We start from the raw sequence: 16,797 nt of genomic DNA on the forward strand, positions 1-16,797 counted from the left end.
ATTTTCAATTGTCTCTTTCAAGGCTAATAATCCCCTCTCATTCTCTCTTATTTTCTCAACAATACTTCATCAATCCAATAATCAAGTCTTTTAGAAATCACAAGCCATTACAGTAAATGCTTACATCTGTAGACATGATAAATGGAGTTACAATAGCTTCAGCCACAATAGAAGAGGTGACAGATCTGGTATGTTCATATCCCAATTTGCATTTAGTTATATATATAATAATATTGAAAAACCCAACCACAGTCTAGTGATAAAACTATATTAAACTATAATATTTCTCATATTCATTAGAATCAAACTCAAAACCTAAAATGTTTAAATGTGTATCTTTATTTTAGTTGGAAACTAATGAATATAAGAGATATAATATGATATATATTATATACCTAGTTGCCTGAGGCCATCCTCTTCAAGGACACCTTACTTATTGATAAAACTATATATTTCTCATATTCATTAGAATCAAACTCAAAACCTAAAATATCATTTTACAGGACGAAATTATATTAATTTTGCTAATTATAATATAAAACTATTATATATTTTTAATCTAATATAAAATATAACAAGTAAAATAAAAAATAATAACAAATTTATTTTTTCCACACCCAACTTTGGAGCATAATATAATATTGTAATTTCATTCATAAGAAAAGGGCAAGAAAATTTGAGATCTTCAAGTAAGCTCTAACAATTGTCTCTAGGTGACTAATGAGTTTCAGTTTCATAAAGCAATTAAACTAATGAGTTTCAGTTTCATAAAGCAATTAAGTAGCTCTTGAAGTTGAAGCTCATCCCTTTATGACATTCACTTTAATGTTTGATGCTTGATGTTGAATGCTTGATGTTTGGAGCTTGATGCTTAATAACACCGAAATCGTGATCTTTGATCTATTATTTAAAGCTATCTGAACGGGGTTATGAAAACTTCACATTTTAGTGTACATAAAATTGATTCAACATCCAATTTGAGTTGTACATATATGACAACATGTAACAACATATCACTCTTTATAATCTGTGACTCTTGCAAAATAAGAAAATTACCAAGACCTCTAAGTTTTGCAGAATTGAAGATAGTTAGATTGTAAATTTTGTAACAAGAAAAGAGTAGAAAATCATTTCAGAGAATAACACTGGAGCAGTTGAGATGAGTGCTTTGAAGCTTTTGGTAAAGTCTATCTTGACAGAGAAGAGTTTATATGAGCTTTGATGGGCTATTGTTATCGTTCTCATCTGGGGGCAGATTCATTTTCGGAAAGAAGGAATCAATATTCTTGGTCTCCACACTGCTACTTCCTGCATTTTAAAATAATGAATTCAACAAAGAGAATTGAAACAGATTTGTCTTCAATCACTCTCTGCTCTAATTTTGGTATCTAAAAAAATCATTATCTTCTGCAAGTTTCTAAAATTTCTCAATAATCCATCAATAGAATATACTTCCATCATTTTGGTCTCATTAACCCTTTTCGCTAACAATTGCTTAGAATCTAAACCATTGAAGAAAAAAAATATTATAATTATTTTTTCAATTTGATAAACATGAGTACAGTCAGTAATCTTCCTGCAGTATTAATTGGTGATAGATAATAAAAAAAAAAAAAATAATATGAAGGATTAAAGATTGTTTAGAAAGTCACCCTTAATAATTGAAATAAAATTATGTTTGATGGAAACTCACTCATTCAAACGTTGGAAGTGAATTCCCACTTGTGAAAAAAATTTGGTTGATTTGTCAAAGATGTATCATTGAATATGAGAAAGTCACCATAATTTCTAATTTCAAGGCGTAAGCTTCGTTGTTTGTGTCCTTCGCGTTTGTTCTCATTCTGGTTATTTTTTTTATTTTCATTTTGTTGGTTCATTCATTTTGGCAAAGGCTTATTCTGACTGAATCCTGAACTCTTGTAATCCTTTGTCATTTTCGGGTCTTTTTATTTAATGGCATTATGTCGTTTTCTCAAAAAATAAATAAATTATTGTTTAGAAAGTATTAACTTTTGTTATCTGGCTTGGTTTTCGTTGAATTTGTTTGATTGATTTTATAAATGTTTTAGTCGATGTTTTGAAAATAAAAAAAAGGTGTCTTTCTTTCCTCATTATCAATTCTTTCTTTTAGGGTCTTTGTGTAACATATGAGATGGTTTGTTGTACTTATTTTTGTGGACATCAGTCTTTGATTTCTAGCAGATTTTAAACGAGATTTCTATAAAAGAAAAAATAACTATACTCCCTAAAAGATAGAACATAGTTGTTACCTGGTGAACTTGAGAAACCAAGCTTATCCAGCACATCCCTCTTGACCTATAGTAATCCAGCATTCATCAGAATTTTAACCATTAGAATGTGGTAAAAACATAGTTAATGTGAAAGGGTATATAATTTCACAAGGACAAGAGATCAATCCTTATAGATGACATCCCTCCACATGGTGAGGATAATGTGGCCCGACTAAGGTATACTACAATTAATGGGAAAGGAGTAAAATAAGAACATGCTAGTGACAAGGTAGGCCATTTAAAACATATCCTATTCTAATTAGATTTTTTTATTTAATGCTTATATTTATTTATTCATTTTATTGAGATACTAGAAAACTAGTGTTATGTCATAATCTCTCATACAAGCAGATCGTGATCTAATAGAAAAATCCTCATCAAAGTTAAAACTGAGTGTTTTTTGTTAGGTATAAAATTGTTTAATGATCATGATCCATATTGTGATATTTTGCTTCATTTGGTATAAGAAGTAATGAACTTGATAGTTTTCTATATCATGATCCAGATCAATATCTAAAATCATTGTTGTTTTTGACAAACATAAAATGTGATTTTTTGGGATCATGATCCAGATAATAAAACATGATAACAAATAGGCCTGCCGCAGACTATGTTAACTAGAACTACGCTTCCACTAACTTAAAATGTCATCATATTAATTCACAGTTTCGTTTTCTCTTAAACAGCTTTAGTGTATACCAATGGACATCAGAACTAATTATCCCAGAGGGCACACATATGCACACCTATTGAACCCCTTGTCCTGTCCAATTTTCTTACAAATAGGAAGCAGGCTTGACTCAATTAAAGAAAGCACATCAAAATCAACAACATAAATCTCAATCAAACGAAAAAACAAGGTAACACACCTGCCATCGATTACCAACATAGTCAGATATCTCGCGGACTTTAGTTTTCAGTTGGGACTTCGGAGTGGAAGGGAATTTTGGTTGTAAAGACTCCAGCACCCTGTTCATGCCAACAGTACCATGTTGGCATGATTGAATGGTTGATACCTAGAAGATTAGTTCAAGTAAATTTCATTTCCACACGAATTAAAATAATAATGTATAAGCAACTTGGATGTTTTATACAAAAAAATATACTTTAAAAACAAAATACAAAGATTGCCAACCCAATCTCAAGTTTATTTGCAATATTTATTGGCCAGAAAAGTCTATACTTGCTTGAATATAGCTATGTAGGGTTATCATAGTCATATGCAATTAATAACTTACAATTTCACGTAATTCCAGTTCAGATAAAGCTGACATTTTAGGTGATGAAGTGGAAGATTCATTGTTCATTGATAAGCGAAAAATCTCATCATCCTTTTCCAACTCATCGTCAACAGCAGAAATGCATAGGCCACCAGGAAACTGATATATACTCAAAGCTCGCAGACACAACTGTTCAAGCTTGGAAGTACCAATCAGACCCTCGGCCATCATGATTGAGGCCTTTTCATGCTTCAAGTTTGATATAATGAAAGGCTGATTCCTCCGAAGTGCATGATCAGTCAGCTTTTGCATATGTTTCTGCTGTCTGAGGAAAAGATGCATCTTCTGTTCTTTCTCTGGATCCATTTTACCACGAGGCAAACCACCTGCTTCATTCATTTTGCAATCAGACTCCATTTCACTGATCTGTATCCCCTGCATGCAGAATAACATCCAATAAATATAATAGCTACACTACCCAGAGCATAAAAACAGGTGTCTTCGTGTGAGAAGAAGCATCAAGGAAGATGAATTTCAAACTAAAGAAAAAGCATCCATAAGTGGAAAAGAAACCAGAAAATAATAAATTAATACTTGCTAAGAAACATGCTGATTATCTATAGCTTAATTCAATTTTTTAGACTATGATTTTATTCCTTAGAGGAGTCTAGCACAACATCACACTGCCATCTACAACTCAGAATCACCAAACTGCTGGTCAACCATGTCCATCAAAAACAATTCTCGCTCACAGCAGGTACAAACATCATAAGCCTCAAGAAAAGGCTCTCTGTGATGTTTTCAACCTGATGATCAATCCTTCAAACTCCAAACTCAATTTAAAAGGAAAGAAAACTTTATAAACCTTAATTTCTTAAATAAGAAAACATTTCCTAATCTCCAAGAACATATCTCGCTAGGGAATCATTTTGCTAGGGACAATGAGGTTGCTTATTAACCATAATACTTGCCATAACCTGAAGTGGTGTATGATAAAATCTACTGTATAAAATAGACTTTCCATCCTCCATAATAGGTTTTCTGTATCACTAAAGCTATCTCTGTGATTGAAAATTATCCTAAAGTAATTAGACCTAAAAGGCATAGAACTAATCAATAATATGTGTATAGAAGATTAATAATAATAACTAGAAACAGAAAAGTTGAATAAAGAGAAAAATATTAATTAAGTTGAATTAATAATATAGCATTATTTACAAGATTCAAATCACTCTTATTAAATAGAAAAAAGATTTCACTCATAAGGGGGAAATAGTGTAAAATGAAAAATGGACATCATTACACAAGCAATAATCTTATAACAGATTGCAGTTACTAAACATTAAATAATTAAGCCACCAAATGCAATGCTGCAAAGATAACAAGTCAACAACTATTGAATAGATGTATTACCTCATTTTCTGAGAGATATCCATCAGGCACCAAAAAGCCATCTTCACTGTTGTCCTCACAATCAGCTTTTGAAGACCCTTCCTCTATGATTTCATCTTCATCATCCTTATCAGAATCTGATAAGTTTTCACCAGGCTCCTCCTGTAGATAAAGACTATAAGTCAAAGATACCACAAAACACAGAAAATAACCAACCAATTACTTGTATGTACCTCTTCCCATTCTTCCTCACTATCAATTTCGTAATCCATGTCTGGATCCTTCTTAAAAGGGCGACATGGTCCAATATCTTGGCTGATGAAAATGTAAAGACAAGTGAATGCACAACCAATGCAATGGACATAACGACATAATTACACAAAGGATTGATATATGTGTAATGAGAAAACTCAACTGGAAACAGTTCTAAGAAATTTAAGCATGTTGATGATGGAAGACAAAGCAACAAGAATGCAATGTTCAATCACTGCAGAATGAGAGGTCACACTAAGGAACAATGCTTCAGAGTTATAGGCTACCCTAAGTGGTGGAAAAATCCAAAGAAAAGGAATGCCACAATTTACGCTGTAAATACTCCATTCCTGGATGATGATAAAGTACCAATGGAGATCACCAGAGAAGAATACTAGACAATTCAAAAACTGCTAAAAGGAATGATTCAACATGCTGATAAACCAACTGGAAATTCCAATGGAAGTGGAACTTAAAATGGGGAACTCATCTGGAGGAGGTTATTCAAAAGGAAAAGAATTGATTTCAAGTCAGGTAAATACGCTAACTCATATACCTTTACTACATTTGAATTAAATGAGTTTGAATTACCTAGAAAAAAGAAAAATATTTGGTTAATAGTCTCGGGTGTCAATAGTCATATATGTAACAATATACGAGAGATTTTTATGTTAAGTTTCTAATCCAAACCTAATTCTAGAATAATTAATATAGAAATAAATAATTATCAATATGATAATAGATAATTATTAATATGGAAATAAATAATTAATAATAATGCAGTTGCCATAAATGTGGGATTGACGAAAAAATTGATTACGACAACTGAAGGATGTATAAGGAAGAGATCCTCATTTGCAGAAACACACCAAACATTATTGGAAAAATCTCTCAAGATCAACTTCTCTCTATCTTTTTCCCCCATTGTATTCACCGTAGCAGTTAGAGTTCTATCTCTCCCCTATTAATTCTTATATTCTCTTCGTTTTTAGTTATAATTTTCTTGTTCATTATTTTCAAAATATCTACCTAATTCAAGTTTAAGATATATCATTGGTATCAGAGCGACGTTCTTGGCAATATGGTGGAAACACATATTGACGAGGAGTTGAATGAAATCTGTAACTGCAGTCAGACGCAGGAATGAATGAAGTGTGGTGAGTTGTAAATGAATTTTCCTAAATTCTTTGGAGAAAATGTCGAATATTGGATTTCTGAGGCAAAAAGATTTTTTCGGGTTAACGATACGCTCGAAGAAGACGCGGTGCATCTTGCAACAAGTCACATTAGGGAAAAGGCACTACGATGACTTAGAGAACATGTGGTCATGAAAACCTTCAGCAAATGATTGAAGTGGAAAGATCTGAAACAACTATTGCGACGTGAGTTTAGGTCATACGTAAGGGACGATCCACGACATATACAGAAAATAGTGCAGCCAGAATCGTGGGAGTTAATTGCGAAACAGTGTCAATAAATAACCGATTTTTTAAAATCATAGAGGATCGCTGATGAAATAAAAAGGCAAAAAATAAAGAAAAATAACAAGGCAAAAGTGGAAAAACGGTCGTAAAAATCGATATTCGAATCCGAAGAATATTGGAAGATGACGAGAAACATGTAGAAAATGTGGGACAATCGACACATTTCTCATTGACACAATCACATTCGACGCCCTCCTCATTAACACATTCGACTCCAAACAAAGACGAAACCCTTTTGATGACAATTGTTCTAAGGTGGAAGACGCGTCTCCTGTCAACGATATTTGTTATGGAAAAAAAGTGGGGACTCCACGTACTCATGATACAAAATACGACAATCTCGGTCTCGATGAAGAAATCTGTGGTAATTCAAGTTCTTCATTTATTTAATTGCATGTCTCCCAAGTGTACGATGACAGAGGGAATGAGAAGGCAATCTACGTTGAAAAAAATTATCATTATCGGGTTGACTTGGGAGAAGTTCAATTTAAAGAAACATTCTAAGATGTTTTGGGCATTGAAGATAGGATATTGGCTACTCCCATTTCTCAAGCATACTTAGCGCAAGTCCAAATTGCGCTCAGATTTTGTGGTTCGAGAAATCCTAAGATGTTGGATCTTGTTTTTAGAAATTTTATGGCATAAAACATGGTTGAGATGCAAATATTTATTATGGTTTGAAGAACCACATTATGCAGAGTTTTGTAATTGTTCTTATGGCTTAAGATTGAGAAATCTTGTGTGATTTGAAGAACCACCAAATAGTCTATGAAAACAATTTTGGCAATTTATATGGTTCGAAGAGCTAACATGTGCTTGTGAGTGTCAGCTGAACCATCATTTATTGTCTACATGGGAGGATAAATCTTGGAATCTTGGAATCTGAAATTCCAAAACTTGGATTAGTTGAAAATAGGTCGGCTTCTTTTAATTGCATTGTCTGTGGTCGAACAAATGTTGAAAGGAATGCTAATGATACGAGAGATTGTTAGGGTTAGGTTTCCTCACCCAAACCTAACCCTAGAATAATTAATATGGAAATAAATAATTATTAATATGGTAATAAAAAATTATTTATAAAAAAATAAATAACTAATAATAAGGCTTGACGAGAAAATTGATTATGACAAGTGGAGGGTATATAAGGAAGAGATCCTGATTTGCAGAAATACATGAGACATTATTGGAGAAATCTCTCGAGATCAACTTTTATCTCTATCTTCTTCCTTCTTTCCCCATTGTATTCACCATTAGGGTTCTATCTCTCCCCTATAAATTCTTATATTCTCTTTATTTTTAATTATAATTTTCTTTTTTATTATTTTCAAGATATATACCTAATTCAAGTTTAAAATATATCAGTACACAAACTAGATCAAAATAAAAGTTTCTATATTTTGCTGATGGATCTTAAATGCATTAATGAAATTGGAAGCCTAAGACTAAATGAAAATATTAACCTCAAAGATATGCTTATTGTCTTTGATTTTTAAATAAAATCTCATATCAGTTGTAAACTGTTACATGTTCCTGAACAAATTTTTAGAAAGTGCTCTCCATCAAACATGTCACAACTTAAATGAATACTTTGTAGTCAATCAAGTTGAAACATAAAAAATTCAAGTTATCTATTATTCTAAAATGGAAGGTTAACATTAACAATCAATTTGATTGGTAATTGAGATATGATTGACATATATCATTCTTGCTCAGGCTGTTAATTATTTATTTTCTTGTACATAATTTTTTGTATTTATTTGTATACTCAAATAGTGCAAATCACAAAAAAATAAAAAAAATCATGATATTCAATTGTCTCTTTCAAACACTTGGCTAATCCCCTCTCAATCTCTATTAATTTCCTTGTGTTCTTCACAAACACAAAGAAGAAGAACAAATACAAGAACAACCCTGAAGAAAAGAATATGTAATGCTCAAATTTTAAAGATATAACAGATATCAATGTCTAACAACTTTTGTCATAAAAGACAATCTTGTGACACCAATTTGAAACAAAGCCAGGTGAAAACATTTACTTGTAAGTATGCAACAAAAATTATGGGCCTATTTCTTTCACATTTTATGATCCGGATAATTCTCAGACGAAATATGGAAGAAAAGTCAACTCTATTCTAAAATGGAAGGTTACATCAACAATCAATTTGTAAGTAATTGACTAACTGATTGATTTGTAATTGAGATATGATTGACATATATCATTATTGATTAGGTAGTTAATTATTTCTTTTCTTGTACAGAATTTATTGTATTTATTTTATACTTCAATAGTGCAAATCACAGAAAATATAAATCCTGAGATTTTCAATTGTCCCTTTCAAACTCTCTTAGGTGGTTTGTGACCTTTGTTGACCAATGTTGGTCCTATCTTCTAAAAATTATATACTATGATTCAAATTCAATTTCAAACCTTCATCCAAACTCTCAAGACAAACAACGCCAAAGAATACTTTGCCACAAATTTAGCAACATTCCTAACCTCTAAAAAGATCATCCACATCAACTCTCATATGAACACTCCACAATTGAACCTATTTGGAGTCACACAATTTTCATTGTCAAAAATCACAAGAAAACCTAATTTGCAAAAAATTCAAAAAACATTATGTAACATGATCTAAATATTTATTAAAGAAAAGTAAAAAACACTATTTTCATCTACATTACACCTAAATTTCTTTTATCAAATCAATGACTTATGGGGTTGAAGGACAAAGAAAGAAGAGGGTTTAGACTATTTCATACCAAATATAAAGAAAATCACATTTACATTTAAATTGGAAATTCTTAAAAGTGATTATAATTGTGACAAAATACTAGTTTCCAAAAGGAATTGTCGAACACAAAAACAGGCATCTAAAGTTACCTGCTCACTAATGAGCGTATCATGTCCCTAAAACTTTTTGGGGGTGATGCCTTATCAACAGCTACACATCTCATCAACAAAATGTCATCATGCATTTCTCAACTGTCAAAGTCCAGCTCAAAGCCTCATTTATTCCTCCCACATACCAAAGTCATTTACCAAAAACCCTCCAACCAAAGTATTTGGGTGCACTTCATTTGATTATATCCATCAACAACATTGCAGCAAACTTGACCCTAGTTCCACAAAATACATGTTCTCAGGGTACTCACCGACACAAAAGGGGTACAAATGCTATCCAGTAATCTTTACACCACTTGGACGTAAAAAAATGCATTCCTAAACGGAGATTTAGGCACATAACACTCATACATTCCCTAAAAACACCAAGACAGTGTTTAATCAAACTTAAAATTAAAATTTGAATATTGAGTTTTAAGTAATAAATGACTCTAATATTTGGAAATAAAATATTGAAGGAATCAAATAGAAACATCTAAACTTTAAGTACTCAATATTTAAAGCTAATATGTGAAAAATACAATAAGATTATTATACCCTTATATATTAATTATATTAATTAATAAATTTAATATATTAATTATTAAATAAAAATAATTAGAATAAAACATTAATATTCTTTACTCTTTTTTAATTTGTATAATGAACAATTAATTTATAATTTATTCAAGTAATATATATATATATATATATATATATATTATATATATAATATAATATATATGTATTACTTGAATATATATATATAAATCAATAAGAGAAAAATGGGATATATATATATATATATATATATGAGAATAAAACTATATATATTTTTTTCATCTCTCCTCTCCCCTTTATTATTTCATGAATAGCTTAGATCTGATCTCATTCTTCTCTTTTACATAATGTTCGAAATTAATTTTGCAACATGGAGAATATGGTGTTCACAATAAAAAAGAAGAAGAAGAAGAATGTGTGTTATAAGGAGAGCAAGATGTAAAACATTATACAACTTTATATAAATTTTATTAAATTTAAAAGGATAAATTGATCTTTTGGTGATTTATTTTTATAATAATGTATTTAACTATTTTCCTCTTTTAAAATAAGTTAGACATTTTAGTTTTTTTATTCTTAACATAAATTTAATTAAATCTACAAAATTAAGTGGTTATAAATATGCTTTATCAAATGAGTTTATAATAAATAAGTGTTTAATATATTAATTTAAGTCTTAATAGTGAGTCACTAGGTAACTGGATGACATGCTTACAAAGGCCATTAAACTACTTACTTTTTGAAAGCTTTAGCAACAAGTTAGACTTATACAACTCGTTCAACCCATCCCTTCTTCTAGCCTAGCGACAATAAGATGTGAATATAACCCTAAATTCCTGGTTTGAGTCCGTTATGCGCCGGGTTAAATGGTTATGTGTATTTGCGGGCTATATACTTAATCATTTGTCCCATTTTTTTTTTCCAAAAAAAAAACTCGTTCAACCCAAATTGAAAATGGAGTGTGAAAAATATGGAAAAAAGTCAGAATTATTCTAAAAGGAATGTTAACAATAACAATCAATCAATTTGGGAGTAATTAACTAAATGTTGATTGGTAATTGGTGCTTCAGATATGATTGATATAATATCATTCTTGATTTAGGCAAGTAATTATCTACGTTCTTGTATTTATTTGTATGCTCAATTACTGCAAATCACAGAAAAATAAAATCTTGAGACATTCAATTGTCTCTATCAACCTTTTGGCTAATACCCTCTCTCAATCTCTCTTATTTTCTCAGGTAATTTACCTCTCTCTTATTTTCTCAGGTAATTTACCTTCTACATTTGTTATGTTTGCAAATCACAATGATTTAAAATATATTTTAAATCATGATCTACAAAAAAAAATACCTAAACCAAATGAAGCCACAAATAAAATATATTTTGAAACATGATTTAAAAATAATCTTTATACAAAATGAATCCACAAATCACAATATAATTTGAATCACGATATAGAAAATAATTTGTATACCAAATAAAGCCAAAAATAGGCTATAATATGGATCATGATCTAAAAACAATATAATATCAAGCAAACAAACAAAATCGATTTCAATTTTATCTTTGACGATTTTTCAATGGGATTGTAATTGTGATAGATTGTGACAAAATATCAGTTTCCAAATAGGCTCTATATTTCCCTGTTTAAAACGAGACGCAATAAATAAGTAATAAGAAATAAGAACATTAGAATGTATGGGTTTGGACTAGACCATTATCATTCAATATCAATGGTGGCGCCACCCTAAACACATGTCAATGTTGACTAGACCATTATCATTCAATATCTAGGGATCATCACTATGAAACTGGACGCAACAAGCCTTTCTTGGTCAAAAAATACACATAAAGCACCAAAGTCTCCGATCAAAACATGGTTAGAACAAACAGTGCCATCAAAGCAACCACCATCCACACCAATGGCATACTCCTTGGAGCTTCTTTGATATTGGGTTTTTTGGGATTTTACCCAAAACCAAATATTTATCCTACTTTGACTTTATCTATCTCATCACTCATTTTATCCACCAGAATAACAAAATACCCTTTGTTTAATATTTTCTCTCTCATCTATTTAAAGGATAGAATGATCATTAACTTAGAAAACCTAGTTTTTAAAAAATTAAGTCAAACAAAGATTTTAACGGAAACCCAGATAAAATCTATAAAACCCCAAGATCAAACAAGCTCTTGCTGTGTTTACAAATCACCCAGACAAAAAAAAGAAACCTAAGTATTTATACATGTAGTCAGCATTCAAACTTGAGTTATGCCCATCCAGAAAATGTACATGTTCAGATTTGTACAGCACAGATAATCAAAGTGAAAATACCATAGAGAAAGATAGAGATCTGATGCTACCAACTAGTAATCACATATGCAGGAAATCAAGTAGTATCTTCCATGCAAAAATATCAATCGTTGCCCCTAAACACTAATCCTTATATTCCATGTATGCTCAAATGTATGTAACTGAATTTAACAAGGATTTTACTAAATGATGATTTTCCTCCATTTCCTAATTCAGAAATTAAATTTCAAGGCATATACTTTTAACTTGAAAAGTAACAACAATTCACCTAGACATCTAGACCCAATGATCATTCAGCATCTGTTAGGTGAATTACAAGTTCTAAAAGAAACAAAAACCAAATATTAACAATAAAAAAGTTAATGATTTTTTAAAGTGATAGGATGTATAATATTTTGAAAACTGTTTTAAGACAGTATGTAAACAGAAAAGTGATAGGATGTATAATAGAAACAGAAAGATTAAGCAATACCTTTTCTTGGTCCAAATACCATAAAATGCAGGCCTATTGCTTTTATCAAATTGTAACAACTGTTTACGTCGGTTGGGTTTCTGACGGAGAGGACCTGAACTATCTGACATGGTATTATCTGATCTTCCATCAGAATTAGTTTTATCCCATACACCATCAAGCTTCTCCATGTTTAACTCATCTTCACCTACCAAAGCTTTGCCAGTACTTAATTTAATTTCCTTGATTACTTCTGATTTTGGCTTTAGCCTCACCCCCCAGTGCTTCTTTCTATTTGGACAGTTAGTACGACCAAAAGATCTCCAAGCAAGACAGTGTCCTCTGAAAGAATATCAACAAAAAAAATTGATTCCTGCAACCTATTACCATTAAAAGAAGAAGGAGAAGCAGAAGCAGAAATCAGAAACCTACTTTAGGATGTCTTCAACATTCATCTCATCCTTTCTTAAAAGAATGCTATCCATAACAAAAGTAACTGATTCCTTGTTAGGAGATGAATCAGAAGCTATTGTGCGAGAAGATGATTGACTATTAAGACAAGTAGAATTGTTCTTGCTTCTTTTAAGGAAACGGTCCATGAGAGAGGCTTGTTTTTGCAGATCTATTTGTTTTTTATTCTCAGCCTCTTCCTTTTCACGGCGTCTTTGATCTTTCTCGATATCTCCTTGTTTCCTCTTCAACTGTTTCCTATGTTCTGCTTCTTCTCTTCGTCTTTTTCTTTCTTCATTTGCTGCTTCTGATTGCAACCTCTTCAGTTCCTTTTCCTGGATTAGTAGAAAAGTGAAAGCATTAATGTAACAACACAATCTCATATCATTCATTAATTATATGGCTCAGATATTGTTCCGTTTTGCTAAGCGTGGATATAAGGCAAGAAGTTTAATATTGATATGAAACAATCTTCATAATTCGAAATATTAAATAAGATTTTTTAATGATTATGGTGATCTATTTCATAATATGCAACGATTGCCAATGATTTACTGAACGAGAAAATGAAAGGCTCTGATATAGAACGAACACTCTTCAAAAGCTCCTGATTCTTTCTCTTCTTCTCCTTCTCTTCTTCTCGTTTAGATTTCTCCATTTCCTTAATTAGCTTCTTTTCTTCTTTCTTCACTTTAGTGTCCGTCCTAGAAGGATACGACAAGATAATGTTAAAAGGGAGAAACAACAAAGCAACTTCACAAATAGGACATTTTACAAGAGTCAAGCCCTTACATGTCAGCACTATTTTTCTCTACCAAGGTTTGAACCAGCAAACGGATATCTGCCTCGTTTAAAACTTTACAAAGCCTTTCAGATGCTTTTTTCAGTTCTTGACCACAGCTTTGGAGGGCTTCAGACTTTTGTAATGCGGTTATCATATCTATACAACAATATTTCAATCAACATGACACTCCATTGGTGTTTGTAACAGAGATCTGTGGACCATCAATAGTTACAAACTCACCTGAAACTGCAGCAATCCTCTCAGAGATCTTTTTTCTACAGGTCCGTCTAATTTTTATCATGCCACGCGAAGAACTTGGAAGCAGCTTCATATCTCTTGTCTGTGTTAAAATATATTTTTGAAAATTTCAAGGTCAGCAACCCATACATATCACGGAGTAATGCAAATCCCAAAATGTATCGAAACATTTAGGACGTCTTACAGCACTTGAATAAAAAGAAAAGTGAATTCTTTGCAGCAATTGAGAACAAAGAATGCTAGCAAGAAAGACCTTTCCAAAACAACAAAGAAAAAAACAATGAATGCCAAGTGCTTATGAGATGATAAAAGATGGAAATTGAGACAATTAGGTCAATCACCAACTTTCTCTTTTTGGATAAACAGATTTTGTAAAGTCTGCAACATCTAAAATTACAAGCTTACAAAAAAGTATATGAATTAAGAACAAAGGAGAAAATTAACCAACATTTGGGAACTACATTGACGACGGGTAGTGGGTAATAGCCTTAATGGATTAAGTAGATGTAAGCATATTAGTAGTAAATAAAACAGTAGAACCGGTATAGAAGACCAGTTTTTACTCCATAAACCAAACACAATTAGACTTATTGGGGTTTTAGTTAATCTGAAGCCTCCTCTAATTTTCATTTCAAACTCTATTCAGCTGACCTACTTATATCTCTACGATCGGGCAAATTAGGTACTTCTTCCTCAACTGTCGTAAATACTCTTTTCATCATTGCTCTATGAATCCTCATCTCTTGCATCCTGATCGTAGTTTCTACCTTTTTCTGCATTTTGTAGATTGTTTATAGATCTGTGGTTTTCAGCATCCTCTTGCATGCAATGCACGTTTGTAACTCTCTTTCACCGAACAAACTCCAGTTCCAAGGTAAGATTCCTTCTTTCAATTTACCCACTACCCAGTTTGTTGTTCTATTAGCTTCTTGTAGATTCCAAATATCATATCTGAATGAAGACTAAGAAAGCCAGGTCTTATATTTCATATATATTTTTCTTCTACCAACTCTATTTCTTTTTCAGGCAACTTTGTCCAGTTTGGTTCTTCAACCAAGCCGGGACATACTAAAGGAAATCGTGCAACTCAAGATGATTGTTTGATTGCTGATTCAATCGTCAATCAAGTAACTTCAAGTCATGAGAGCAAATAGAGCAGTCATGCAATGCAAAGTAGATCAAAACGAAGTTTTACTTGAAATAAATAAGCATCAATCAGATTAGACAAGCATGCAACAAAATGACTACAAAATAAAAATGGATATTAAGATTAAGAAGGCCAGATCTGAACATTCGCTAATCAAGAACATTATAGATAGTCTTAAGGATAGAATGATCACCTCCCAAAACCAAAAGTATGAATCGGTTTCGTCTTCGAACAAATCTGCGTCCAAGTTAGTCAATCCGTAAGAAAATCTCTGGCCAACAAAGTGAACCGAACTCTTCACAAAAGCAAGAGTAACCCCATTTTCAGAACCGTCTTCTCTTTCCTTCATCTTCTCATAAATCTCACTAACCAGCTTCGAGAACGGAAGTCTGCTCTCTTCGAGCAAGCATGCAACCGCGGAATTAGTAGAAGCACACCCACGTATGTCGAAATCCATCTTGTTATCTACCAACTCTCTGTGATACCTGAACAACCCTTCGAGCTCCTGCCGTAAATCATCAACCTTATAGTATCGCTCTTCCGATTTCAGTAATCCCACCTCGGAAACTCTTTTTCTCTTCACGGGCTTCTTCACTATCTTTGAATTCTGCATTTCTACCCCACCGCCAGACTTTGGCTCTTCCGATTTCCAACCCACCTCTATCGGCGGCTCCGCCATTTGAACCCAGACTTTGTTTTGAAAAATGGTACTCAGCAGTCACATGAGAGAGAAAGACCGACACAAAACACGCAAAGGTTGGATTTTCAGTTTTATTTAACCTTTTCATTTGAAAATATTGCATTAATCTTTACCTATGATTTTGTTGTTAGGGTTGTCTTGATATTTGTCATCTATAATGTTCGGGTGATGGGGGATAATACATCAATTCCCGCGCGGAACTTCTATCTTTGGCGCTGTTTAGTCAATTTGTCAGGTTCGGTTCTTTTTATGCCTTGCATATACGTTACAACTCAGTTATGGAGTGGACCATTTGTTTATGTTGCATATAATTTTTCAATATAATCTAATACCGATTCTCTTCAATCGAGATACAACGTGCATCTTTACTTGTATCAAAATAATAATTATAAACGACACTTAATCAAATTTATATATGACTAATCAGGACTTGAAGTTTAAACGATTTTATTAAATAAGACTTCAACTTTAATTTATGTCATTTGGAGTTTAAATTATTAAAAAATAGTTATTTTAGGGTTTTTTCCTAAAATAAACATCAGTCTCTTCTATTTGGTTAAATCTCTAATCTTAACTTTAAACCCTAATTTTATATTAAATAGTTTA

The 16,797-nt window shown here is 31.9% G+C and overlaps 1 protein-coding gene across 1 annotated transcript; it reads right to left on the reverse strand.

Annotated features, from left to right (window-relative positions):
* Positions 1-942: 942 nt before the first annotated feature.
* Positions 943-16,429, reverse strand: LOC124935702 (chromatin assembly factor 1 subunit FAS1-like). The gene is made up of 12 exons (XM_047476125.1): positions 15,685-16,429; positions 14,327-14,426; positions 14,095-14,242; positions 13,895-14,006; positions 13,285-13,637; positions 12,874-13,194; positions 5,137-5,218; positions 4,925-5,065; positions 3,530-3,946; positions 3,161-3,307; positions 2,271-2,316; positions 943-1,308 (listed from the first exon to the last, which is right to left on the reverse strand). The coding sequence occupies exons 1-12, from the start codon at positions 16,168-16,170 to the stop codon at positions 1,208-1,210; spliced, it is 2,454 nt and encodes an 817-aa protein (XP_047332081.1). The 5' UTR covers positions 16,171-16,429; the 3' UTR covers positions 943-1,207.
* Between the last annotated feature and the right edge of the window lie 368 nt (positions 16,430-16,797).

The sequence above is a fragment of the Impatiens glandulifera genome, chromosome 1 (assembly GCF_907164915.1).
Source record: "Impatiens glandulifera chromosome 1, dImpGla2.1, whole genome shotgun sequence".
NCBI lineage: Eukaryota > Viridiplantae > Streptophyta > Magnoliopsida > Ericales > Balsaminaceae > Impatiens > Impatiens glandulifera.

Excerpts from the sequence above, each read along its gene's own strand:
- LOC124935702 (XM_047476125.1), bottom strand. The coding sequence starts at position 16,170 with ATGGCGGAGCCGCCGATAGAGGTGGGTTGGAAATCGGAAGAGCCAAAG. Across the intron at positions 13,638-13,894 it reads ATCAGGAGCTTTTGAAGAGT|GAAAAGGAACTGAAGAGGTT; the intron begins GTTCGTTCTATA and ends CTACTAATCCAG. Across the intron at positions 3,947-4,924 it reads GATATCTCTCAGAAAATGAG|GGGATACAGATCAGTGAAAT; the intron begins GTAATACATCTA and ends TTCTGCATGCAG.